Source organism: Malania oleifera, chromosome 13 (genome assembly GCF_029873635.1).
Source record: "Malania oleifera isolate guangnan ecotype guangnan chromosome 13, ASM2987363v1, whole genome shotgun sequence".
NCBI classification, from domain to species: domain Eukaryota; kingdom Viridiplantae; phylum Streptophyta; class Magnoliopsida; order Santalales; family Ximeniaceae; genus Malania; species Malania oleifera.
Genome location: NC_080429.1, coordinates 39,041,311 through 39,068,659, shown reverse-complemented (window position 1 = coordinate 39,068,659; position 27,349 = coordinate 39,041,311). Strand labels below are relative to the sequence as shown.

The 27,349-nt window shown below is 35.6% G+C and overlaps 1 protein-coding gene across 6 annotated transcripts; it reads left to right on the top strand.

Moving 5' to 3' along the window:
• Positions 1 to 27,316, top strand: LOC131146721 (protein LAZ1 homolog 1). Of its 6 annotated transcripts, none has more exons than XR_009134444.1 (11): positions 151 to 295; positions 4,197 to 4,281; positions 5,643 to 6,111; positions 6,455 to 6,511; positions 14,777 to 14,885; positions 15,346 to 15,530; positions 15,621 to 15,709; positions 15,993 to 16,248; positions 26,264 to 26,509; positions 26,613 to 27,002; positions 27,099 to 27,316. XR_009134444.1 is itself a non-coding variant. In XM_058096478.1 (9 exons), the coding sequence occupies exons 2-9, from the start codon at positions 5,896 to 5,898 to the stop codon at positions 26,907 to 26,909; spliced, it is 1,455 nt and encodes a 484-aa protein (XP_057952461.1). In that variant the 5' UTR covers positions 151 to 295; positions 5,643 to 5,895; the 3' UTR covers positions 26,910 to 27,316. The 6 variants fall into 6 exon arrangements, 1 of the variants encoding a protein (XP_057952461.1); XR_009134441.1 differs by having other exon boundaries at positions 27,096 to 27,316; XR_009134445.1 differs by lacking the exon at positions 4,197 to 4,281 and having other exon boundaries at positions 1 to 295.
• The last annotated feature ends 33 nt before the right edge of the window (positions 27,317 to 27,349 follow it).

Sequence of the window (27,349 nt, the reverse complement as noted above, 5' to 3'; positions counted from 1 at the left end):
GTACTTATTTTGGGCATGAGATTCCAGCTTGATTGAAAAATTTCCTTCCAGAAGTGTTATTTTTGAAAAGAGCTTGCCTTTGGTATCCTCGGTCTCCGATTGCTTCTTCTAGTAAAATTAGATTGGTCCACATCGGTGTAGCGAGCAGTAATTTATCCTCTCCCCTGGCCCTAATATCTTTCCCCTCTTATCCCGTACTCTTTCTTTCGCTTCCGTCTCCCCGTCGTTTCGCCACACCGAACAGGGGCGCGACCTCATCGTTATCGCTGTCTTCAACTGTGGATCTTTCTCAGAGGTACGTGCACGTGAACATGCTCTCTCTCTCTCTCTCTCTCTCTCTCTCTCTCTCGCGTTCCCGCTCATGCGCTTTGTCCACTTTCTCCTCCATCCTCTCTGTGAATAAGCACTCAATAGGGTTTTTTTTATTAAGGAAATTTAGGCATTTGTTTCCAACAGATGATTAATGCTTTCTGATCTAATTTTAAAGGTCAAGGTAATGGTGATAGCTGTTGACGGATTGAGGAAAATTTGAGAGAAGGAGTTTCCTCTTTCTCATAACATAATATAAGGCAAAGATTTTTGCTTGTCTGACCCAAATAGTTGGGATTAAGTGTTAGTTGAGGTGAGATGCGCCGTGCTCTGGATTGAATGGGTTATTCAGAAGAGGACCTGTGTATTTGTAGAGAAGGAAGGGGACAGCTGGAAGAGTGCGCTCGTTTGGGATTCCTGTGACTTTAGTTTTGTATCCTTGTCCAGCTCTAAAAGCCTCAGTGGCGTTAGTGGAGGCTGGACGTTGGGTTGTGAGAACTTACATTTGCATCTGACACCCAATGGAAACACCGAGGAATCTTTTATTCACCTGATACAGTAATAATCTTATCTGAGAAGATTTTAAAGAAATAGTATGAAAACTTGGCTATGACAAAGTGGAATAAACCTTAAATTTTAACCTCTCTAATGCCTAATTTGATTATTATAATCTGTCTAGTAGTTTGTGGTAGGAGGAAGAAGTGGTAAATCAATTCTAGTTTCATCAAAGTTCCATTATCTAACCATTGTTACTGGGAATATTGTTTCATGAACTTGCTAATGTTTTTGAAGTCTGAACTCACCCAGCGAACACGATTAATAGCTTGGATGAGGTTAGATTGGGGGGGGGGGGGGAGGTTAGGCTGGATTTTGTAGGCCTCTCTCTCTCTCTCTCTGGTGTTTTTTTTTATTATCAAAATGGGGTAAAATATATTGATCAAAAGAATACTTACAAATACACTGGGCATTCCCAGGCCAAACAATATACATCATAATCCGGACATACCCGGAGACCAATCATGGCCAATCCTTTGTAGCTAACAAAATCAATCCAAGTACACCACTCCAAGCAAATCAAACAAGAAACATATCAAATTTATCAAAAACAGCCCTATAGACATATATTTTTTTTTTTATCACAATTACCAACTCTATAGGGGAGATTACATGATTTTCAAATCTATATCTATTCCTAAAGTGCCATATAAAGTACACCGTCGTAGCAAGAGCAATTTTTTTTCCCGCCGCATGGACACCATTACCTTTCACTTCTTTATGGATCCATTTGGTGGCAGCCTTAATGGAAGACATAGATCGCCTTAGGCCCATCCACCCTTTAATTTCTCTCCACACTTCTTCCAAAAATTTACATTTGAAGAACAAGTGATCCTGTGTCTCCAACTCTTCCTTACAAAACACACAACTCTGCCCAATTCCTTCCACTGGTAGTCTATCACAAGTAGGTAGTTTTCTTTTAACTCCAAGCCAAAGACAAAAGGCATGTTTAGGTAAGCTCCCATTGAACCACACCCCTTTCACCCATGGAACTCTATGGTTTTTTTCCCTCCAGAACTCATAGATTTTTTTTGCATTATTTTCCAATTTGTTCATCAATTCAATAGCTAGATGAATGCTACTAGCTTTCAGCACAATTTGGTTTTTCAACTCCATTATCTTCTTGAAGAGGCATGAATCTCCTTTGTTTGGAGAGACATCCTAGATCTCGGATTCCTTTAAGTAGTTGTGGTGCACCCATTTTGTCCACAAGCTATCCTTCTTTGAGTGAATATTCCAAAGAGTCTTTGTTAAGAGGGTGTTGTTCCAATTTTTTAGGTCAAGTATACCAAGTCCCTCTGGTGTTGGGGGTAGGCGGGCTTGGTTTGGGCAAGTTGGGGTAGGAGGGAATATTTCTATCCATTTCAGTGCACAAAGAAATTGGTATGATATATATTCTTGGTTAATGTGTTAATGTTCAAAATTTTTAAACACTTGGGTAAATCTTCTTATGCATTATTCTATTAAGTGAGCTGTACAATTGGATTCCCATAATACAGGTTTAGTCATACAATTGTGCAGATTGGGCTAATGATTCCTTTTCCCTGATTTCTTAACAATTCAAAAGTCCTGCTTTAAATACTTCTATTCAAGTGAAGAACACTCCTCATTACATTGCAACTAAATGTTAATACCAACTACACAGGTTTTGATTAGCGACTACTCGGGTTTTGCATTATATATGTATCTTTTTATATATGTAAAGGTTAGTTCTGTTTTTTATTGTTCCACAGACCCACATTGGGCCTGGGATATACAATGCAGATCGCCCATCTCCCATCCTACCCCTCCCAAGACTGCTTTAACAATTGGGATGTCTGAGTAAAAAATGGTTAGTTCTATGATATTTTGTTTTGTTCTTATGTCTGTCATTGTTGTGCTGTAATTTTGGATTTTCTATATTAGAATTGGTGATTTACATGCACGATTCTAATTCTACAGAGGTTCATGTTAATATAAAGTGAGCTTTTTTCCTGATTAGACTGATAAAGGTCGCAGTAGTTGTTGAAATCAGAAGGATATGCAAGCAGGGGAAGAGGAAGGGAATAAGGTGGGGTTTTCAGTTATAACCATTCCCTTCTTTGAATTGACCGTGTCATCAAGGTTGGAACAGCTGAAAACATTGTAAGGGAATTGCAACCTGATGCAGGGCAGATCAGCGAAAGATCTCTGCACGTGGCTTGGGAATCTTTGGGTTAGGGAAAATAAAGAATTTTATGGTTTGTAATTATGGTTGATCGTAAGACCAGGGTTTGGAAAGTCAATTAGGGATGGATTTTATTGGGGTCTACTCACAATTGAGGCAGGAATAGATGGAATAGGTAGCTGGAAATTCTGTGCAGCAAAAGGAGAAGGATTTACGTAGCTAGGGTTAGGGTTTTATGGTTGTACAGGCAATAAATGTTCTAGGATTTTAGGGGGGTAGAAGATGGCATAGTAATTAGGGTTGTAAGGTTAAGGTAAAGGAGAAATTCCAATGCTGTGAACAGTGTCTGTGAACTCTCTGAGAGAAGAAAAAGGATACAAGAAGGTGAGAATGTTGGAAATCTTTCTAGGGTCTGAAAAATTCCTCTCACAATCACAACCATTGTGAAATCCAAGCAGTGGAGATAAAAATAAACCACAAGAATAACTTAAAAAATAAGAAAGCTACACTTTGCCCCTGAAAGTTAAAAAGTTACGACTCTGCCCTCAAGATGTGTTGCGCTTGTGTGAGAAATGTCAAATAACAACTAACTTTTTTTCCCATCCCCCAAGAATTGACTTAAAATTTGCTTCAAATCTCTCCAGCGATTCAGCTTCTAAGCATTCAACTTTGGCAAATGATTCTTTGAAAGGCATGTAATGCTTAAAAAATTTGGATCAATTCTCTGGAAATTGTTGCCAGTTATTCATGTTGAATATGATGATGAGCGGCCTTTTTACTTGCCTAGTGTTAGGGAGCCTAGAATTTTGCCCTTTGATTTGAATTTGTGTGAATTTGGACTAAACACATAAAATTGTACAAAGTTTTGTCAGAATCCAAAAAAATCAAAATCCAAGGCCTAAAATCCATGCCGCCAACACAACCTTAGAACTTTTGGAAGCAATTATAAATCATTTGATGGTTGTAACATCCTCTACTTTGTCTTGAGCTTTTGAACAAAGGGAAGTTGAATTGATCGTTCAATTCAGTGTGATGCCCATGGTATAGTGCCAAATCCTCCACATTGAAGATTTTGCTAATCATTAGATCATATGCTAACCTAAGAACATATGCATTTGGTTTGATTTTCTTTAAGCTTTTGAAAGGATGATGGCTTCTTGAATGTGACTTTTGGTGTTTTCATTAGGAAATTGTTCCAAGTCAAATTTGAACCACAACCAAGGTACCGTATTGAAATTCAACATGGCAACAAAGGTGATCAACTCATCTTGGTGAGTGGATTGACATATTCAAAAGCTGAATCTTGGAAGCATTGTTGGAATTGATATATTGTTTTATATTGAAGCTTATCTTGATTGATTAAATTAATTCATTGGGTGTTTATCTAAGCTACTGGAAGAAGTCTTGAGAAACCTACAAAGTATTTAATTTGGTATTCTCATTCATAAAGAATTATAACTAAATTAATTCTCAGATGGACTTGTGATTTAAATTCAAATCTTACATGTGTGTTTGCTGAAACTAAAAAGGGTTGAGAAAGAATTAACTAAAGAAGTTTCTAAAGAAAAAATTTTTAATCCCCATTCATCCCCTCTTGGGAGTACACCTTACTTTTCACTATGGTTAGTACGAGACCAGGTCTGGTACAAGCTGTTAGTGTGAGCACTTCAGACTATGGCATCATGTTCGGGAGGCAACAGAGTGATCCGTCAGTTATGGGATTTGTGGATGCAGACTATGCAGGAAACTTGGAAGATAGAAGGTTTACAACAGGGTATGTGTTTACTGTTGTGGGAAGACCTATTTGTTGGAAATTCAGGGTACAGTCTCTGGTTGCACTATCTACAACTGAGTCGAGGTATATGGTAGTAGCTGAAGTTGCCACAGACAAGCTCAAGCATTGCTTGGACTTGGTTTGTCCCCAGTTGTTAGACGGGAGGCAGTCCTAACCTATATATGGGTTATGTTTTCGGTTTTCTCTTAAGGGTTGTATATTCGTCAAGGTGGAGATTGTTGTAATATGTGGTTCATATGTTGAGTGGAATGCATGTACAAAGAGAAAACATAGTTGAAAACAGAGGTGCTAGCCATGTAGGAGGAAATCGTCAACGGTTTTGCGAGGTGAAGAAGAAACAATCAACTGTTTTTGTCCTGTTACATCTATTGTTTGGTCTCAGCTTCAAACCGTTGACGGTATGTCTGAAACCGTCGACGGTTTTGCTTGGTTACTCAACGCTAGTTTTCAAATTTTGAATTGGGAAGTTGCATAGGTTGGGTTTTGGGGGGAAAACCTCTGAGAGGGTTAAATATACATGTTGTATGATGTAAATCTTATGTCTTTTGACAGAAGATAGTGAAAAATTACTGCCATTTGCTCCCGTGGATGTAGGCATTACCGAAACACGTAATTTTTGTATCATTGTTTTGTTGCTTTCATATAATCTGCGTGATTGTCTTTTCTGTATATTTCACTATTGGTTGCTATGTTGTTAGATCGTTTGTTTCCTCTGCGCATTAATTTGCACAACACAAATGGAGGGTGAAGGATTGCTATATATATTTTTATTGGACTTTCTCAACTTCAGCTGTTTGTGTAACATTTTCTTGACTTAACATTCTGGTTCTATTGCAGGATTTCTGTTCCAGATTCTGGGAAAAGACACATTAAAGCATTGTTGGCTGGCAAGCAACAAGTTCTCCTCAGTAGCAGTATTTGTATGTTTAAGGGAGTAGTGGTTTTTGTTAGTAAAACCGAATTGGATGCCAAAGAGGATGGTCCAAAAAGAAGTGCTCTTAATGAACCTTGAATAAAGCATTATGTGCTTCTGACTAAGCATGTTCTATGCGTGGATGTATTGAGCAGAGTTCGCTGTGGGTTTGTCTTGATGGGCTTGAGGGGAATGTTTTATTCTTTATTTTTTTTACTCACTCTGGTTGAGTCTTCAAGCAGATCAGAGAAAATGTGGTCAATAAACCTGGGAGCTGAATCAGCTTTAGCCAAGAGCTGGCCAATCTTCACTGCAAGCATATTTGTACTTGTTGCTCTTCTTCTCTCCATGTATCTTGTCTTTGAGCATTTAGCTGCTTATAATCAACCAGAGGTTTAATCTCTTATTCTTTTAAATTATTTGGAGTTTGGAGTTTCTGTTTACCTTTGTCATTTGATGTTATTCTATATAAACATATATGTATATATTATACATACATATATGTATATATTATACATACATATATGTATATATTACACATACATAGATACATATATATATATATATTAAAAATTCTCATGCACACTCATAGAGATATTATAATTTTTCTCATGTTATATTTATGGGTCTCAAGTATTCAATTTCAAGTTGGTTAAATAATAGATTATAGATTTTAATTTTATTTTCTCACTTTGTTATTTTACCCAATTTGATAGCAGTTGGTGTTTCTTTTCAGGAGCAGAAATTTTTGATTGGACTCATTCTGATGGTTCCTGTTTATGCACTAGAGTCGGTATGCTGCCATTTTTTAATACTTCAACTGTTGCGTTTTTTTGTTTGTTTGACGTTTATTTGTTTTTTTTTTTTTTGAAAAGAAAATCAAGACTTTTTTATATGCAAATTATTATTCAAAACTTGATGCAGGAGAGTTGGGGAGAGTAGGAAAAATTTTGGAGGGAGAGTGGACAGATGTCCACTGCAAGGGATCAACTTGAAAATTTGAAATTCAATTCTCAAATTAGTCAGTCGGTCCATAACATGACACTGATGTTGAAAGGCCTACCATGCTTGGGAAATAAGAAAATAAAAATAAAGTGACTTACAAAACTAGGATGCTAGTTCTATAATGAAATTCTTGTAGAAAAAATACTGACAAAGTAGAAAAATAAAGATTACAATATTTTTATAAGAGTTAAAATGTCCCAAAGCCTAAATTTGAATTTATGGGCTCATTTCGTATACTGCATTAATGGTATGACTACTTGACTAGGTTGTTGCATAAATGAAACAAACAAATTTTTTTCTGGTCTGCAATTTTTCCATAATTAGTTGGACTTTCCACGTTGTATGGTGGTAAATTTTTGGAGAGGAATTATGCTGGTAATGTTGTTTGTGGGGAAGTGCATGTTTTTTTCATTATGAGAATACACTTCAACATACATATGATACCTGAAGGAGCGCAAGGCGAAAGCATGTACTACAGGATATTGCTGATACAAGAAGAAACAATTTTTTTGTTGGGAATGAATGTATTTTTTGTGCTTACCGTTAATGTGTTTCAGCTTCTTTTTTTTGGATATATTGTGAGCAAGGGAAAAATTCATAAAAGAGTGTATCTGTAAGTCCTCTTTTGATAGTTGTTGGAGACAACTAGGTTGAAAAATATAATGCTGTTTGTTGACCATTGTGGCTTTGTCATTATTTTCAAGAGAAACCACTTCTGTTGAAGATTGTGCCTGGGGTATGGATGAATGGCAATGGACACTAAAATCTTTTTAAATGGTAAATATATGTTATTATTTGCCTTTACTGGTCAGACAATGCAGGATATAACATACACAATAATGGCAATGCTTATTTGATTGTATGCATGCATCCAACATGAGGTTAATGTGCACTGAAAATTTGAAACCTTTGATAGTAGCGTAGACCAATCTCTCTTTTTTATTAGGTTTAATGAATGGTTTCTATGGAATCAAAGGGAGACTCAAGAGGTATGTCATATTTGCCACTATAGGATTAAAACACACAACTCTATTATGTAGAACAATGGTAGTTTTTATTTTAAAAACTTTATTTAATTGAATTAGGGAATTAAATAATTGTCGTTTAGATTTCTAGATGTAATTTGTAGTTTATAGTTGGTACTTGGTATCGAGGTCCTAAATTTCGATTTCGACTCAAATTTTGAAGCTCCAAAAGTACGAAAATTTTGACAGAAGTTTCGATTTCGATGTCAATTTCGATTTTGATTTTCAAAATAATGGAAATCAGTGGTAAAACATGGAATTCTGTTATCAAACTTTAGAAATGGTTAATTGACTTAATAATATAAGTTTTAGAACTAATATATTACATGTTAATTACATCTATGTTGTTAATGAGGTGGAAAAGTTATAATATAATTTGTGTATCAAATATATTTGTAAGATAATGCGCATTAAACATATATAGTTTATACAAATGAAATTCCTAAATCATTTAAATATTATTTATTATACAAATAATGATAATTTAGACATGAATGATTAGATAAAAAAATGTTGTTGCAAGTTTATTCTTTCATATAATTTCAAAAGCCTTTGTAGTAATCTTTTTGTTTCAGTAAATAAAATAAAATAAATTAAGAAAGAAATTTCACTTTGCTCCAAAATCTCTCATTAGAATTTTGAGGAAATTTTGTTCTATGTTTAACATTTCGACAAGTTTGGCTAAAATTTCAAGATTTAAATGAATTTCTGATGATTAGTTGAAATTTCGATGGAAATTATGTAAAATGGAAATCAACTGCCATTTCGATTTTGAAGGCGACAGGAATCGGAAATTTCAACAATTTCGTGGAAATTTAAGACCATGGTATATTGGAGTCTAGGAGACAATTGATTAAAAGAAAATCTTTCGGGTGACCTTTATGTCATTTACTATTTTGCCACTAATATATATATAAATATTGATTACAGAGGGATTGGTTGTAAGCTATAACTTATCTAGTAGCTTCCTGCTGCAGCTGGCCCAAAAAAATCATTTTAGCCTCAGGTAATGGTGAAGGATTTGAAACCCAGTCAACAACTTGAACTGTTCGTCAACTTGTTGCTGGGGGGTCCTCTGTGCGTGCATTGCGTGGTTGCCCCCTGCCCCTTCCCCCTTGCGAAGGCAATGGGAAGCATGGTGGTTAAAAGTGCATCCCTAGGAGCAAGGCACATTTAGGTGCCGAAGCTGTGCCTTATGTAAGATGACTGCTATGAGCAGCCGAGGTACCCCTATGACCAGTGCAAAAAGGGTGCTGCTGGCTTAATTGTCCTTTTTCCATCAGAATTAGCAACATTTATCCTTTTTCCAGCACAGTGGGAAGCTTATTCACATATAAATCTCAAGTTTGTTTACATGTAAAGCCTTCCTTCCTATTTACTAAAGACTTTACATGTGAAAATGGGGAAATACGTGCGACCCCTACTTGAATTCTATGCAATACTTATAAGATTTAGATTCTAAAAGAATAAAAAGCAACACTTCGTTTCAAGAATGAAAAATTGTAAAATTTCACAGCTGTTTGGCTTTCCCAAAATTGAAGTTTGAAGACATCCCATCAAAATAGACTCTAGAAATATTAACTTAGCCTAAAAATGAGAAGAAATCAAAATACCAATAAAAACTATTCTTAGTAAATGTTTCATAAGGTCTTGCTCAAAATTTGACGAGTATACGTGATTCTCAAACCTGTACAAATTCTAGACTTGGTCATTCCTATATGCAAACTTAACGTTTTACATGGTTTGAAAAAAGTATGAAATTAAGCCAAATGGGGAAAAGTTCTTTTATTTAAAACCACAAAACATATAATTAAATTCTGAATCAATTAGGTCATTCTAATTATTATTATTATGCATTGACTTAATTGATTGTGTTCTAGTAGATCATGTTGTAGAGATCACATGTGCGATTTCAATTTATATTATTGATAATTTGTTTATGATTTTAGTTAATATATGAGTATTTTATGTTCCATTTTAAATAGATGCTTGTCTTATCTTCTAGAGGTACATGCATATGCCTTGTCTAGGCCCTAGATGCGCTTTGCATCTGTGTGCCCTTGGGCCGTTAACAACTATGTTGGGGAGTTTAATATTTGGCTGAAGGTCAATGAGGTTTAAAAACTCCAATCATGGTAGGTGGATATTGAAAGGACTCTGTGTAGGCACCCCATTTTTCATTGCTAAGTTTATCTTAAGTTTTTGTGGACGCAAATAGGGTCATTGGTTCTCATTCTCTTCTTAGAAGCTTTTTGCTTTAGTTAAAGAATTGGAAGCGGTGAGGAAGTCCTTCTCTTGGGGGGGGGGGGGGGTGTTGTTGGCAAAGGGTCAAGGGAGTCAGAATCAAGTTTCGAAGCAGATGCTTTCCAATTTTTATTTTGTTCATAAAGGTGCAGGTGATGGCCTTGATGCTGGAAAGAAATCTGCTCAGGTTGAATTTTACAAAGTGTATAATGAACGAGCCACAATTCAGATGGGTGCTGAGTGATATTTTTTGGAGGATGGATGAATTAATTCTGATACAGGGACCACAAACTTTTGAGTAAGAATGGTAGTTTTTCTACTGTGAGAGCTTGATGGTTATTGATGAGGCTAGTGAGGGAGGTTTTTTAAAGGTAAACAAGAAATGGGGTTATGTTTTTGGTGGCAAAAATAATTCTGGTTACGAGTTTGCATGTGATGGCGGTTTATTATTGGATGAATTTCTGAACATAATGTTGAGGTTCCTCGAATTTAATGGATGATATTTCCCATTTGTCACCAACTTTGTTAGAAGGTTTAGAAAGCATTCCTATTTTTGAAGATGATGGGATGGATGAAGAACAAGAAGTGAATTATCATAAACAGGGTTTTATCTCATCATCCCCATTTCTATTGTGAAGGATGTTGGTGAGAAAGATATTGAATGCTTGAACTGACTGATATGATGGGAGTGGTTGTCTGATCTAGGTGGAAATGGAGTTCAGTTGGATGGTGAGTTAGGCAACTAAAGGTCAAAGTAGATTCACTAATTTGATTCTTTTGTTAACCATGAAGAAGGGGTTAAAAAGGGTTTTTAGTTGTGCTTGGTTCATGTTTGTTTTCCTTCTATTTTGTGTTTTTTCCCCTTGCAAGGACTTGTCAACTTTTAATTATTGTTCGTTTTGTTGTTCGTTTTGTCTCTCTTGGCAAACTTATTTTGTTATCTTTAAAAGAAAAAAAATTGAACCTATCTCTGTCTTGGTGATGCTTATTACAACAGCCTTATGTATGGGGTTCATCCATTATTTGTCTTGTAAATTTGATCGACTTTGTAGAAAAAAACCCTTTCCTCTCAGTGAAAATCATCTCAAAGGTTCATAACTTTATATGAGTTGATAAGTTTTGATATAAACTGTATGAATTGTTGCAACTTCCCCTATTTCAAAACCATATTTAATCCAATTCCTATTTTTTAGCCCCCATTCAGTTTTTGGAATGAAATTGAAGCAGTAAAGAAATTGATGAAGGAATGAGATCATGGTTTTAAATAAAGGCCATGACCGTTACATAACGGTTTTTTGGGTTACCGATACCGTTACACACCGTGGAATCGGTGGGAAGAAAAATCACGGCCGTAGCAGCCGTTACGAACCGCGACCGTTACGTAAAGGTCACTACGGCCGTTACATAACCGCTACAGGACTGTTACACCAAAAAATTATTTTGTTTTTTACATTTTCTTCTCACTTTTTCCTTCTCTTTCATATACCATTCTCAATATACCAAGCGGCAAGTGGGGGAAAAGATTATTTAGAGGATGACAATGATACAAAATTTACTATTTCTTTAAATACTCACAATAGATGCATTAATTAACAATTTGAAAATACTAACTTGTTAGGAAAATATTTTATTTTGATAATGTTAGTAATGTGATATTTATGTTCTATATTTTTCAACTTCAACCTTCTTTCTTTTCTATCTATTTTATATTTGTATTATTTGTATGTCTTATGTGTCTAATAGATTAATGAAGTGTATATTGTATTTTGTTTTATTAATTAATTTAGCACACATAAGAATTTATCACAGATAAGAACAATGAGAAGTATAAATACGCACACACACATAATTTTTCTATCAATGGTGGTTTAAAACAAATGTAAACTTGTTGCCCTTACCAAATAGCTTAGTTACTCGAACTAAAGGATCCAAAATACACTAAAACTCTTTCTAAGAAGGGTTAAAAGCTTAAAACATGCAAGTACGCTAATATGCACACGGTTGTGTGTGCTTCAAAAAAATTCACGGCCCTTACACTCGCTTCCCATTATGTAACATCCGCTACTCCCGCTTCCCGTTACCATTACGTTACACTACCACCTATTGCGATTTAAAACCATGAATGAGATCGAGGTAGGAATGAAATTGCTTTTGGAATGCAATTATTGTGTTTGATTAGTAACATGGGAGGACTATTGGAATCCTAGTTTCAATTTCTTTCCAATATTTGGTATTCTTCAATGGCTTATATAATGGAATGAAAAAGTTTCGGGGAAAGAAAAGAGACTTGCATATGGTTTTTATTGACTTAGAGAAAGCTTATGATAGAGTACCTAGGGAAGTTCATTGGTGGGTCTTAGAAAAGAAGGGGGTTTGCAATTGATATACTGAGGTCATTAAGGATATGCATGATTGAGTAGTGACTAGCGTTAGGACTGTAGGAGGGGAATCTAGAGATTTTCCAATCGCAATAGGTGTACATCAAGGTTCTACTTTGAGTCCTTGTCTTTTTGCTTTAGTAATTGATAAACTTACTAGGATATCTAAAATGGGATCCCTTTGTGTATGTTGTTTGTAGATGATATTGTCTTGATTGATGATAGTAGAAGCGGAGTGAAATCTAAGTTAGAACTTTGGAGAGCCGCATTAGAGTCCAAAGGGTTTAGGATAAGTAGAAATAAGACAAAATATATGAAATGTAATTTCAATAATGTAAGAAGTAGCAATGGAGAGAAGATTAAACTTGATAATCAAGAGATTAATAACACTAATAGATTTAGATATCTTGGATTTATTATGCAAGTTAAAGGAGAAATTGAAAAAGATGTAGTACATAGAATTAAAACAGGATGGGTAAAATGGAGGAGTGCGTTAGGTGTGTTGTGTGATCGTAGAATACCCTTAAAATTAAAAGTAAAGTTTTATAAGACAACTATAAGACCAGCTATGCTTTATGATTTAGAATGTTGGGCAACTAAGAAACAACATGTATAAAAAGTAAAGTTGCTGAAATGCGAAAGTTAAGGTGGATGAGTGGTTTAACATTAAAATGTAAAGTAAGAAATGAGCATATACGCAATAATTTAGGTATAACACTGGTTGAAAACAAGATAAGGGAGGGGCGGTTTAGATGGTTTGGGCATTTGAAATGCAGGCCTAGTAGAGCACCTGTGATGAAGAGTGAGTTAGTTAGTGTTTTTGGCATGAAAACGAGTAGGGGTAGACCTAAAATGACTTGGAATGACTCTTAATCTAATAGAGGAAACACTCCGATAGGGTGAATTGGCGGAAAAAGATCCATGTAGCCGACCCCTCCTAGTGGAACTTCAGGCTTGTTGTTGTTGTAATTACTATTACTATTATTATTATTATTATTATTATTATTATTATCTTAAAATAATAATTATTAATAGTTTTCCCTTTTAATTATTATTATTATTTTTATTTTTCTTGACTTCTTGTTGTTATTAGTATTCTTATTGTAATTATTATTACTTATTATTATTTTTATAATAATAATTATCCTTAAAATAATAATTATTATTATTATCTTTTCCCTTTATTATTATTACTCTTGTCGTTATTATTTTTATAGTGATAGAAATTATTGTTATTGTAATTTTTATTGGTTGTTGTTATTTTTGTAATAATAATAATAATAATAATAATAATAATAATAATAATAATAATAATTGGTACTATTATTATTTGTTGCTCCTCTGTTTGATTATTTTTTTTATAATAGTGATTATTATTAGTGTAATTATTATTTTTTATTTTTATTATTATTTTTTAGTATTTTTATGATACTTATTATCTTAAAATAGTTATTATTTTGTCATTTTTAATTATTAATATTTTATTATTATTATTTTTATAATAGTAGATATTATTGTTATTGCAATTATTATTAGTTATTATTTTTCTTATAATAGTAATAATAATTATATTATTAGTTATTACTATTTGTTGTTTTTCTATAATAATTTTTTATTATAAAATGACATTGATTCCATGGAATGAAGATGGATTCCAGCCCATCTAGACTGGAGTCACTTTGGAATTGTATTCTGGCCGGAATATGATCCTGCCCTTGATTCCTCAAACCAAATGCTGGAATACAATTCCATTCATGAAATTTGATTCCATTCTAGGCTTGATTCCGCAAACCAAAATGGTGGTTAATGTTAAGTGAAGAGGAATGAATATTTTATACTAAATTTGCTATGAAATATTAACACTAGTAATTGTACAGATTTAATTTCCCTGCCTCAATTCTTTGTTTAGTGCAATTTATTTCATGAATTTAATTTTTTCTTGTGGTACAAGATATGTTTCTCAAATTGAACTATATAGGAATTGTTAGTTGATACATTTTCATACTATGAAAACATCTGTTTGCTCAACTTCTTAAGATCGCCTTGGTACTGACTACACATAATTTGGCATCGAGTCATGCTATTGTTGGAGGATGCCTGGAAGGACGATTCAGTGCCTGCTATAAATTGCCTTTCATATGAAATTTGGTTATACTTCGTGATGTTTTTGTAATAATAAAATTGTGGGATTCTGTTTTTCTTTGTTATTTGTTACTATATTAAACAGAGATATTTTTCTCCACTTTTCTTAATACATTTGTGATGGATGATTTATTTTCCCTACAAAGCCTAGGGGTTTTTCATTGCATTTACTTATAAATGTAGTTAGTATATTCTTGATGTTATGTTCAGTAATTTTATGCAAATTAATTGTACATTATGGATTTCTTTTATTTTTTTGTGTAGTTTCTCTCTCTCCTGGATTCGAGTGCTGCATTTAACTGTGAAGTAATTCGGGACTGTTATGAAGCTTTTGCTTTATATTGCTTTGAGAGATACTTGATAGCCTGCTTAGGTATGTAAGGAGACTATATGTACTTCTCTCTTCCGTGTTATTTTACTTTATTTTAAAATTTTATATTTTCCTTGTAGTTGTACTTCTTCAGTTGAAAACTTCTGATGAGTTGCTTATCAAGTATCTGAAGTTTTCATTTGTTTATTTATTTAATTTTGCCATATTTTCTTCCTAATAGAAGTGATCTGTTGTAAAATAGTAGCAGACTTCCAACAATTTGTTTCGTAAATCACGTTCTTAGGGTTGACAACTGTTTTTGAAACAAAAAAATGATATAGGAGAAAAGTTGGTTGTTGAAGTCGTCTCCAAAGCTGATTGTAGGCCAAACGTTGCTTTCAAATTAAGTTGAAGCAAGTCAGCTTACAGTTAATTTTACATATATCACTTTTTTCTCCAAAGCCCCAACTGGGTCCTAAAACATGATGTACCTACTTATTGATATATATGTTGATGCATAAAGGTGGAGAGGAAAACACAATTGAATTTATGGAAAGTCAGAGTCTAATAAATTCCAGTACACCTCTACTGGAGGAAGCATATGCTTATGGAGTTGTTGTACATCCTTTCCCATTAAATTGCTTTCTACGGGAGTGGTATCTTGGTCCTGATTTCTACCAGGCTGTGAAGATTGGCATTGTTCAATATGTATGTTTGTTTTCTACCTTTTCTTGATTTCCTGATCTTCATTTAGAGTCAGTCTTAGTTAGATACTTCACCAAAGTATATTCTTTACAGATGATTTTGAAGATGATCTGTGCACTGTTAGCTATGATTCTTGAATTTTGTGGGGTTTATGGTGAAGGAAAATTTGACTGGAGATACGGGTAAGATATTCTTATTAATACTATTTGCTTCAAGGATCTTAAAGATCATCTTTTTCACTCCATTTCTTTCTTTAGATGCAAATGCTAACTTCACCTGATTGGGACATCAGTTTAATTGGGTGAAATTAGTTCAATTAAATAATTATGTTACATTTACTGGGCTCACTTTTGCATGTGTGCAAAATAAAGTGTACCTGCTGTAATAATGATAATGATATAGTCAAATCAGTTATTTGTACTTCTGTGGTGTAGTTTTGATCTGAAACACTGTAATTGCTTGCAGCTACCCATACTTGGCTGTCATTCTTAATTTCAGTCAGACCTGGGCCTTATATTGCCTCGTACAGTTCTATACTGTCACCAAAGAGAAGTTGGAACCAATTAGACCTTTGGCCAAGTTTCTGGTATTTAAGTCAATTGTGTTCCTGACTTGGTGGCAAGGAATTGCGGTTGCATTTCTTTTCTCAATTGGAGCTTTTAAAGGGTCTCTGGCACAGGAGTTGAAAACTCGTGTACAAGATTACATAATCTGTATTGAGGTATGTAGTAAGACCTTAATCTTTATTTTTTCTCCGGTGGCATGCAAGAGCTCTTATGGTTGCTTGAACAATTCTTTGTCATGTTTCTTGCATGTTGGTGCACATAACTGTTTGTTAATTATAATAACAAATGTTTATCTGGGGTCCTTTGTCTGAAATTTGCGTAACCAAACTGTGGCAGGTCAATTTACATATGAATGCTGTATGATGTCACATTGTCACCTGCTTGTTAAAACATAAGGGGTTTTCCTGAGTTTATATTGCATGTAGGGAAGATCAACATATTCTTTTGCATCTGCATCAGAAGCAAATCCTGAAATACATTTGCAGCTATGATCTCATGGGTAACACAGAAAGTGCACTAGAATCTCTACTAGGTTTTAATGTATTAAAGAAATTATTTGGAGTTTGATAAGCTGACTTGAAATATTGAATATGTTTTATTTAAGCTGATGAAAACTGGAAAATAAATTCAATAGTTTTCTGCTTTGCAAAAAAAATAATAATAATAATAATAATAAGCTTCCATGTATCAATTTCATGTTTGAGCGAGAAGTCAAATATTAATATTAAAGAACCTACTGTGCCCTAATACAATGTTTTGTCTACTTAGTGGAATTCCAAATTGAGGATTTCCCTGGTCCTTCTTTACCATTAGATTTCATGTCTTGAACATGGAGTAAGAGTGGAGAATGGAGCAACTTTTGCGGTATGGTGCTCAGAAAGGAGGGAGGGGGGGGGGGGGGGGGGTCGGGGGGGTGGGGAGGGGAGGGGACTGGCAAGCCTGTAAGTTGCGTAAGGTCATTTATGGGGTATATGCCCATGGATTTACAAGGTTTGTATATGAGAATGTGGAGGAAGAGTGCGCATGGAGCAACTTGTGGGGTATAGGGCTCAACTGTTTTTTTTTTTGGGGGGGGGGGGGGGTTTTTGTAGCAGTGGCGGCAGCAAGGCTTTAGAGTTGCATGAGGCCATTATGGCTTTAAGTAGTCAGTCTCCTATGGTTTGGTTTGACAAATTCAGTGTGGTATTTATGGATTTAGCTTTTTACGACACTACTCTGACTATTTGTTTTTACTTGGAAGAGGAGACAGGTATAGTGGTTCTAGTGGTTTAAATCGATGATAGCATGATCATGGGCAGTAACCTTAGTGTGATTTTAGATGTTAATTGTTGGCTGTAGTAGAACTTTGCAATAAAGGACCTGAAAACTCTTCGTTATTTTCTTGGTATTGAGATTGTAACTTGTGACTAGAGCTTGAACTTCTCTCCACAAAAATTTACTTCAGACTTGCTAAATGAGGTTGGTGTGTTGGGCACTTAACCAGTTCATACTCCTGTGGAATAAATGTGAAGTTTTCATTGGATGGCATGATTGATTTTTGAAGACAAGCATCTGTACAAACAGTTGGTTGGCAAACTGTTTATTTGACTGACATATTCTTTGCTCTGGGGGTGATTGGTCAGTTTATGGAGAGTCACAAGCAGGCGTAGACGGGACACTAATTGTGGGATTCAACGATCGAGAACTCAAGAACTCCCCTGAAAAAGGGATGTTGGAACTTTGATATTGTTGGATACTCTAATGCAGATTGGGTTAGTTCTGTTGAAGATCAAGGATCGACACCTGGATAGTGTGTACATTTGTGGGTGGTAAATCTTGTTAACATGGCATGGCAAGGAGCAGATTATGATAGCGAGATCTAGTATGTAGAGTACCGAGCTATGGCAGATCTAGTGCTGATATAGTCAGTAAAGTGTGACTGAAATCTCTTATTTCAGAGATGAGTTTGCTTTTGGTTATAATGCTTGTGGAGTTGTTTTGCAATAATCATGCTGGCACCTACATTGCTAGCAATTCCATGCGTCGCAAGAGCACAAAGCACATTGACGTTGATTGTGGAGGAATGTTTCCATGAAAAGGTTGAGTGCTCCATTTATGGAGTCTTTTGAATAGTTAGGAGGAGGGCGGGCCGTGGATCAAAGGTAAGGTCCCTCCTTTGTGATTGGTTGGTCACGGGTTTGAGTCCAAAGAAACAGCCTCTCTGCATAAAAGCAGGGGTAAGGCTGCTACACAGTGACAAACCTCCCCATTCCCTCTCAAAGTGGGGAGCCTTGTGGCCCAGGGATGCCCCCTTTTTTTTTTTTTGAATAGTTAGGAGATTTAATTATTTATTTATTTTTGGGAAGAATTAAGCACCAATATTTTAAAAGGCAGGAGAAGTGGCATAGTTGCCTACAATGTACATAGCAATACAAACAAACTGAGATTACAACCTACCAAACCAATCAAAGCAACCCCAACATACTATCAAAATATCTAACTAATCTGCTGCTAGTGATTCAAACCCCTCAACTCCAGAACGTCTTGCTTTAATATCTGAAACTTCCTGCCCTGCAACCATAATAGCATTCACAGGAATTCCTTCAAAATTGAGTTGATTCCTTGTTTTCCAACGGTGGTTTATCATCAAAACATGTATTGTCCAAAGAGGACGACCACTTCAGATTGTCTTCCCAACAAAGAAAAGGCCCTTGAATGTTAAATTTTGCATTGGATGTCATATAGATCTGTCCAAAACTTTGACAATTGGAAAACAGATCTCTTGTTTCAGATGAAGAACAAATTTTGCGTACAGAATCAGATAGTATGCCCAATTTAGCAACCCTTGCAAGTGTATTAAGTCTTTTTAGCATGGCCACCCATGCTATTAAAAAGAATTTGAGAATAAATGCTTGAACCGCAGGGAACTGGCCGAATCTACAGGATTTCCTGTCTCAGATAGCTTTCCAAGGTGAAGAAAATTTTCCATTTGATGTTAACTCCCAATGAAGTTTGTCCTCAATCACTATATTCGGGGAAAAAATTAATGCATCTCTGAGATTGTCCACACTTGTTGACTGTCTTATCAGCCATTTCCAGTTGTATCTTGTATAAGGGAGCTTACTTTTGGGCCTATTGTAAGTGCAAGTTCTACTGGCAAATGATTTCCATGTATATGATAATTAGGCTATGAGCATGCCAATTATCAAAAAACAAGAAAGTGGATCTGCATATACCAATAGAACCTGATATGTGGAAACTTCGAGAATCTCTCCATGTCCATGAGCTCCCTGCTTTAGCACTGACTTTCTATATACTCCTCTCCTTTAGTTTGTAAGTATGAATCCATATCACCCAGAGAAAGTTTCTTGAGCAGCGTAGTTGCCAAATAAGCTTAATAGATGATACAATTCTCCATTCAGGTAACAGCTTTAAACCCAAGCCTCCTCCTTCAATAGGCTTACATATCCCATTTAACCTTGGAACCTTTTAAGTTACAATCATTACCCCTCCAAAGAAATTTTTAAATTCCTTTCTAGCTCTGCTAAGACAGATTGAGGTAGAAAGAGAGCTGAAGCCCAATAACTATATATGCTTTGTGAGATTTACTTTATTAATTGCAGTCTGCTAGCATAAGAGAGATATTTATGAGCCCATGTGTGTATTCTCACTGACATTTTCTCCACTAATGTTTCAGAGTCAGCTCTTGAAATTCTCTTAGTTACTGAAGGCAAACCCAGACAGGAATCTTCAGAGCCTGCATTATTTCTTTCTCCACATCCTCAGATGCCACAGAGCTCTGACTTACTAGGGGTACATTCAGCCGAGTGAGCTTATAGAAAGTATGTGGAGTGTGCTTTATGGTGATGGCAAAGATCATCAGCAAAGCATAAGCTAATCAACCCAATCTTCTTACTTCTTGAGCGGAATGACAGCTTGCCATTTTTAACAGGAAACTGAAGTAATCTAGCAAGCAACTCCATTACCATTGCAAACAAATATAGGGGATTGGGGTCACCTTGCCTTGTACTTCTTTTCCCTTTGAAGAATCCTTTCATAAACCATTTATCAAAATAGAAAAAGTAGTAGTAATACATTCTCTAACCCAATTCTCAATGTTTTCGGGAGTATCAATACTTTCCAAAAGTTACAAGAGGAAACCCCAATCAAATACCTTTTTAACCTTTAATGCTAGTCTAGGATTCTTATCATTGGTATGATAATTGTGTCAAAGTTTCTGAGCCAATGAAAGGCTACTTGAATATTTCTCCCCTTCTTGAAAGCAGTCCAGTTGGAACTAACAAAAAAACTTAAGCAACTTTGAAGTCTTTTAGCGATTATTTTGGTTATGCACTAGTAAGCCAAATTACAACAGGCTATAGGCCTAAATCCTTACGATGTGAAGAATTTTTGGTTTCACGGACCAGTGTACTGAGAGTAGTGTTGACCTGTTTTAAAAACATGGCTGCTTTGATATCAGTTTTGTCCACGGGTTTACTTAGTCTAACTTTCTATTCATCTGACCATGTAAATTTCAGTATCTTCTTCAAAATATTGGTATTGCAAGGGATAACATCATTATCACACTGCCCCATTAATTTTGTATAATACTCCAAAATGATCAGGTTTATAAACTTGCTTCCCTTCAACATTGTTCAGTGATCAAATCTGGGTTTTGACAATTTTCTCATTAGCCATAACTGAGGAAAGCTTATTATTTCTATCCCCCAAACTCAATCAATTTGCTTTTGACCTCTTCTTTAACAGCCCGTCTTCAATTGGCAAGAAGTCCGTGAGAGTTCTCATCTTAGCTGACACAAGTCCAGGACTGCCATCCAGTAAATGACGATTATTTTGCTCCTTGCAAAGCTCTCCTATTTTGCCTTATAAATTTTTGTAGCTAGATAAGTGAAAAGTTTTGAGATTCCCCTTCAAAATTTTTAGCTTCATATGCATTGTGTACATGGGAATACCATTAATTATTACTGTTAAGGCCTGATATACATTGTTGGCTCACAACCTAATAGCTTAGACTTTTAGGTAAGGTGGTTGTCTAACATGGTATCAGAGCTGGTTACCAGGACATCCCTGGGTTCTAGTTTTGTTGCCCGTGTTTATTGTACGGAGTTTAAAAATTAATTGTATTCCTTATGATTGGTGTTATTTATAGTGTAATGTGTATTTATCTCTCCACATGCTGTTGGGCTGCACGTGCGGGGGAGTGTTAAGGCCTGATATACATTGGTGGCTCACAACCTAATAGCTTAGGCTTTTAGGTAAAGTGGTTGTCTAACAATAACATTCTGTGAATCTTTAACAATTCTCAGGAATTCTTCATTACTAGCCAGTGGTTCAGAAATTTAATGGACACTTCATAACTTGGTGCCTATTAAATGATTGAAGACAATCTTAGCAGGACAATGATCTGATATGCAAGGTGGCAGAAACTCTGCCTGCAAGTTGGGAAAAGAGCTGTTACAAGACACAGAAGTCAGAACCCTGTCCAGTTTCCTGGCTATGAAGTCTTCATTCCTTTTATTAGTCCAAGTATAAAGAGGCCCTGTAAGAGGGTAGTCGTCTAGACCTACTTCTTCACACAAGAAGTCCTTGAAATCATTAATTCCAGCCAATCCTCGAGTAGATATAGTATTACTCCTCCCAGATGATTATTTGATGACATTAAAGTCCCCAAGCACAACCATGGGATCTCTTGCCAGAATTAGTAATTCAGCCCATAGAATCCTTCTTCTTGCACATCATTAGGAAGTGTGAACAAAAGTTATCCATGTATGCTTCTCTTCAATTTTGGACCTGATAGAGATGGGTTGATTATTCTATCAAACTTAAATAATGAGTAAAATAGGGCAGCCTGCTTAAACCCTGCAAGTCAACCCATTAGCCTCATAGTTGTGCAGAAATACCCATCTCTTTGAAGACCTTTTGCAACTTTATTAAAGGTCTTTGGCTTAACTTTGGTCTCATATAAACAAATCATATATGAACTTTATGTTCAACAATAATTTTTTTTGATTTATTTCTGCTTAAGAGGATCATTGATACCCCTCACATTCTGTCTAACAAGTCATTTGATTTGTTTTTTGTAGTTTCCTTAGGATTCACCTGTTTCTTATGGGGCCTACTCTCCTTTCTTCCTTCTGCTTCATTCTTCAGTTTGCGCCCTATCTCCTCAAGGCTACCAGTAGCATTCCACTGATGCATATCATCCTTCTGTTTGCTACCTGTACTCTGCAGGGTCTGATCAGCAATGTCAGAAGAAGATCCAAAGATTCTTTACCTTAACTGTTTATTGGAGTATTTTCTTTTATTTTGAGCATTAAAGTGATTTGATTTCATAGAAGCCAGTGCATCATCTCCAGAAACAGTAGCTTCTTCAGGGAGATTACTGAGAACATCAAAAGAATTCACCTTCAAGGCTTATTCTGATGACTTGTCTCCACATCTTTAAGATTCAAAGCATTAGAAATTTTGCTGTTAGAAGAGGGCGCATTGCCTGCCTTTGAACTTTCCTTACCTAAATTCATCTCACCATCCTTCTCAGTTGGCTTAGACACCCATTTCTTGTGAGCTTTACAGTTAGTTGTTGCGTGACCAAAGACTACAATTAGTACACTTGACAGGCTTCCAATAGATAAATAGTAAGGATGTCACCATTAGGAAGCCTTAGATTCAAAAAATTAGGAAGATCATGGCTTAGATCAATTTCTTTACAGATCCTTGCATAGGTTAAAATTTTCATCTGTTTGGTATAAGAGTCCAAATAAAAGGGTTATTCACAGAGCTAGCAATATAACTCAATCCTGCTGCAGTCCAATATACACGGGGGATATTAATGAATGACTCAAATTGGTACTTTGTCCATCTAAACTGTTCATTTCTGAAATTTGATTCCATTGAGATAGCAATGAAGAATTATTCCCAATGAACCAAGGTCCATTGTCTAATATCCATTGCTTATCATCTTTGTTTGCAAATTTGAACATGAATGCACCAGAAGCCAGAGTATAAATATCAATTGCACCGAATTTTTTTCCCATATCTTATCAGTTACACTATGGACATGAAAATGGAGGAGTTTTACCAAGGATCTGACCCACTAGTGAGTCACTCCTTTTTCCTTTTTTTTTTTCTGAACGAACAGAAAATATTGTGCAGGGTCCTGTCCATCTTCTGAGGTTGATAATATACTGCAAATCATCTTAGTCTTGTGCAAATCCTTCCAGCTCAGATTTGAAGACTACCCTTTGTTAGCTTTGAAGTCAATCTTTCCTTGATCTACTCTCAAAATAGCCATAATTTCCTCAAAATCGATCCCACTATATGTTGAATTGGGAATCAAAAGGAACTTCCAGAATGATGTGAATTCAGACAGGAATCAAGAACAGCGCATGATAGCACAAACTTGCTATTGTGTGCTCTGAGAGAAAACTGAATTTCCTGCCAGCTTCTTCTTGTTGAAAAAGGCTTTATATAAACATGACAGGTTTAGAAAATTGATGTTTTTAATGTGGGGGTCTATTTGTGTTGTGAGGACATTTTAATTGAATGGATTAGGTCTGGAGACAACTACAGTCCTCTCCTCTGTCCGACAGTTCTCTTTCTGATCTCTTCTATCTCTTGCCCTAATCTTTTTTTTTGTTTTTTTTTGTTCTTTTGCTAATCAACTTAGATCTCTCAGTTTTGTAAAGTTATTAATAACGCCCAATATTTTTTTCTATAACAATCATAAGCCCAATTCCTGACGGGTTGTGTTGCCTACAAATTTTTTGCCTACGCTTAACCAAGGTGTGGTAGTATGGGGCCAAAATTGGAGCTTGGGCTGGAGATGAAATTTACTTTATTAGACTCATTCATTTGGCTGACCCTGTCTCTTTTTTGAAATAATTTTGAAGATGCTAATCTTAGCTAATGCAGGGACCCAAATGCATGGATGTGGCTAACGATGGCTTGGTACATGTAAAAGTAGGCATATAAACTTGTTAGAAAAGTAGTTTTTTCTTTTTCCTAGAGAAAAGATTAGTTTGGTGGTGATGGGTGAAGGTGGGTGTGGCAATAGTGGTGGCAATGTTGGGTAGCTATGTTAAGTGGAAGTAGCAAGATGTGGTAGTGTATGGCACCATTGGTGCATGGCAGCCATGGGGAGTGGTGGGTCATTTTGGGTGGCTGTAGGTGGTGGTGGTGAGTGGCAATTTAACAAGAACTCCAAATAGTATGTTCCTCAATCCCCATGCAAATTAGCAGTGTAAAAACAAATGATAAGTATCCTGAGAGATATCCTATGCGAGACACATATCTGGAGACAGAGCTTTTGAAGGTTGTCGACTCTGCAGCATTTTGTTGGAGCCACAAGCCAAACAAACAACTTTATCTTAGGAGAACTCTGGCATCCCATATGCCCCAAAAAGATTACAAGAGGAAATGGCACGAGTCTTAACTAAATGAGAGAAGAAAGATTTTGCCTGAACATTCTCTTGATAAATACAAATTCTAAATTCTAGTATTTTAACAAAGCAACCTTCCAGCACAATGAGCAAAGAAGAAAGCTCTCCCAACTCTTTATCATCCTAATCCCTTCTAAAATGAAAACCCTAAGAAGAAGAATCCCCCCCAAGATTAAGAAAGGGGCAATCACATCATTATGACAAGAATAAAGATGATGCAGTTGGGGAAGGAACAGGACAATACAACTTCCCCCACCCTAATATCTGTTCTGTATGGAATAAGATTGCCTCTACCAATTGAACCTTAGTAAGAGGGAAAAAGGAAGGGTACCTGTGATATGAACCTCCAAGGACTCTCGAAGGAACTTCTAAATCTTGCATTGCATCCCACCGTCTTGGGTATTTCAAATTTACTTTTTGTAACTTTGTGCCAAGGGGAATTTACTTCCATGGGCGACGGCAATTTAAGCAAGAGGGCACTGTTTTTAGATACTAAATGACAATTTTTTTCTCTCTGTTTTTGTTTTGTTTCCTTTCTTTCACTTTTTGGTTCTTATGTGAAACCATGAACTTTCTTTGATCTACTCCAGTATTTTTTTTCAAAATCAAAAGCTCAACCACCTCAACAAATCTTTGTATAGTTAAGTGCATGCAGTTGGTCTTAACTCTGAGATAAACATTTTTTATATTCCTATTTAGTAAAAGCTTTGACTGATGTTCATATTAATACTAGCCATATTCACTTAAAAGCGCGTCTCTGGGCCATAAGGCTCCCCGCTTTGTGAGGGTGAGGGGAGGGTTGTCACAGTATACGCAGCCTTACCCTTTTATGTAGAGGCTGTTTTCTTAGACTTGAATCCATTACCAACCGGTCACAAAGGAGCAACCTTACTGTTGATCCAAGGCCCGCCCTCACTAGTCATATTCACTTCATGTGAAATTTTCAATGCTTGAGTGGCACAAGATAATAAGAGTTTGTAATTAAATTATTTTTATTATTTTATAGGTTGGTTGTGCATCAAATGAAATTTGATGACTAAATTCTAATTTTGATATGTATACAATGAAATTTGAATCATTTTGTGTAGAATTGAAATTTCTAGAACAATATTAAGTATTAACCCTTTGTATAGGCATTGGTATATTCTTGAACAATGCTGTGTTTCTACTCATATGCTTGGATCCTGAAGTCATTTGATCATTAATTTTTAGAGTGAAATGATATTTTTTTGTTAGTTCAGAGTGATGTTTTTGGGCTCTGAAATTTTGAACATTATAGTCTTTGGATAGACATTTTAATGTGTTTTGCATGCCGTCATGCTATCTAATCAAAATTTCTTTGGTGGAATGTCACTTGTGGGTTGATAACTTTTGGTTCTGGGAAGATGTTCTTTCGCTTAAGTAAATTTATTTCATCATGAGAGATCAAATTAGAATAACCAAAAGCATCATTGCCTAGTGTTTGCTGAAGTATTTTTGCATAAACAAACTTTAAAAATAGTGATATTTTTGTAATATAATAATATAATATTAGTAGACCTATAAACTGAAGTTACTGAACAAAAAAGTTAGGATATTTTTATTGAAAACCAAAATTTCAACCCTAACTATGTTCATACATTTTTTTGTGTGATCTGGTATAGATTAAAGCTTCTTGGTTTCATCATTTAATTTTTTTGAAACATCAAGAGATGTTCTTATTGGAGGCTTCTGATTTTGAATTTGTCAACAGATGGGTGTTGCTGCTGTGGTGCACCTTTTTGTCTTTCCAGCGATACCTTACAAGCGTGGAGAAAGATGTGTTCGTAATGTTTCTGTGATGGCTGACTATGCATCACTTGGAGCACCTCCGGACCCAGAGGAGGTTAGAGACTCTGAAAGAAGAACAAGAATTCGCCTGGCTCGGAAAGATGAGATGGAGAAGCGGTTCAATTTTCCACAGAGTGTTCGTGATGTCGTCTTTGGAAGTGGTGAAATCGTGAGAGCTAATTTTGTCCATTACATTTACTGTTTTTGCTTTTCTTAGCCCCCTGTTTTTTCCTGCATTGTTGACTTATTGTTTGTCATGAATTCTTGTTTAGATTGTTGATGACATGAAGTTTACAGTTTCGCACGTGGTAGAACCAGTTGAAAGGGGATTTGCAAGAATAAATAAAACTTTCCATCAGATATCCGAAAATGTGAAACAGCATCAAGAGCGAAATAGGAACTCTAAGGATGATAGTTATGTTATTCCCTTGAACTCATGGACAAGGGAATTTTCTGAAGTTCATGATAATCTTGTTGAAGGGAGTGTTAGTGACAGTGGCTTGCCCAATGGGAAGAGACAGCAATTTCAGTCCAAGGCTACAGCATCTCGGATTCGATCAAATAGATGATTTTCAACTTTATTAATAGCATAACTACAGGAGTAAATTTAACTGGCGTTATGATTCTACATGTTCTACAGTCCACATCAACATATCTAGCAGGTATAATTGATTCTGACTGTTCTCTTAGTTTGCTTTTTCTTTCAAAAGGAATATTTTCTATAGTAAATTTTGATGGGATGTTTTTGTTTGTAGAAGGATCTTGGGATATCTAGAACGTTAGGTGTTCAATCCTCATGTAAATGTGGAGAAGCCACATTGTGTACTGTCATTGATGAAATCTGATTAAAGTTTTGCTGCAGAGCCAAGAAATGTACAAAGGTTCGGCTCTTGGAACAGGTACTGGTTTTAACTGTATACTCAGTATGGAAAGCAAATATTTTTACCATTAATTGAAATTTTACAATTTATATAAATATTGGCCATGTGTCAGTCCTCACTGATATGGT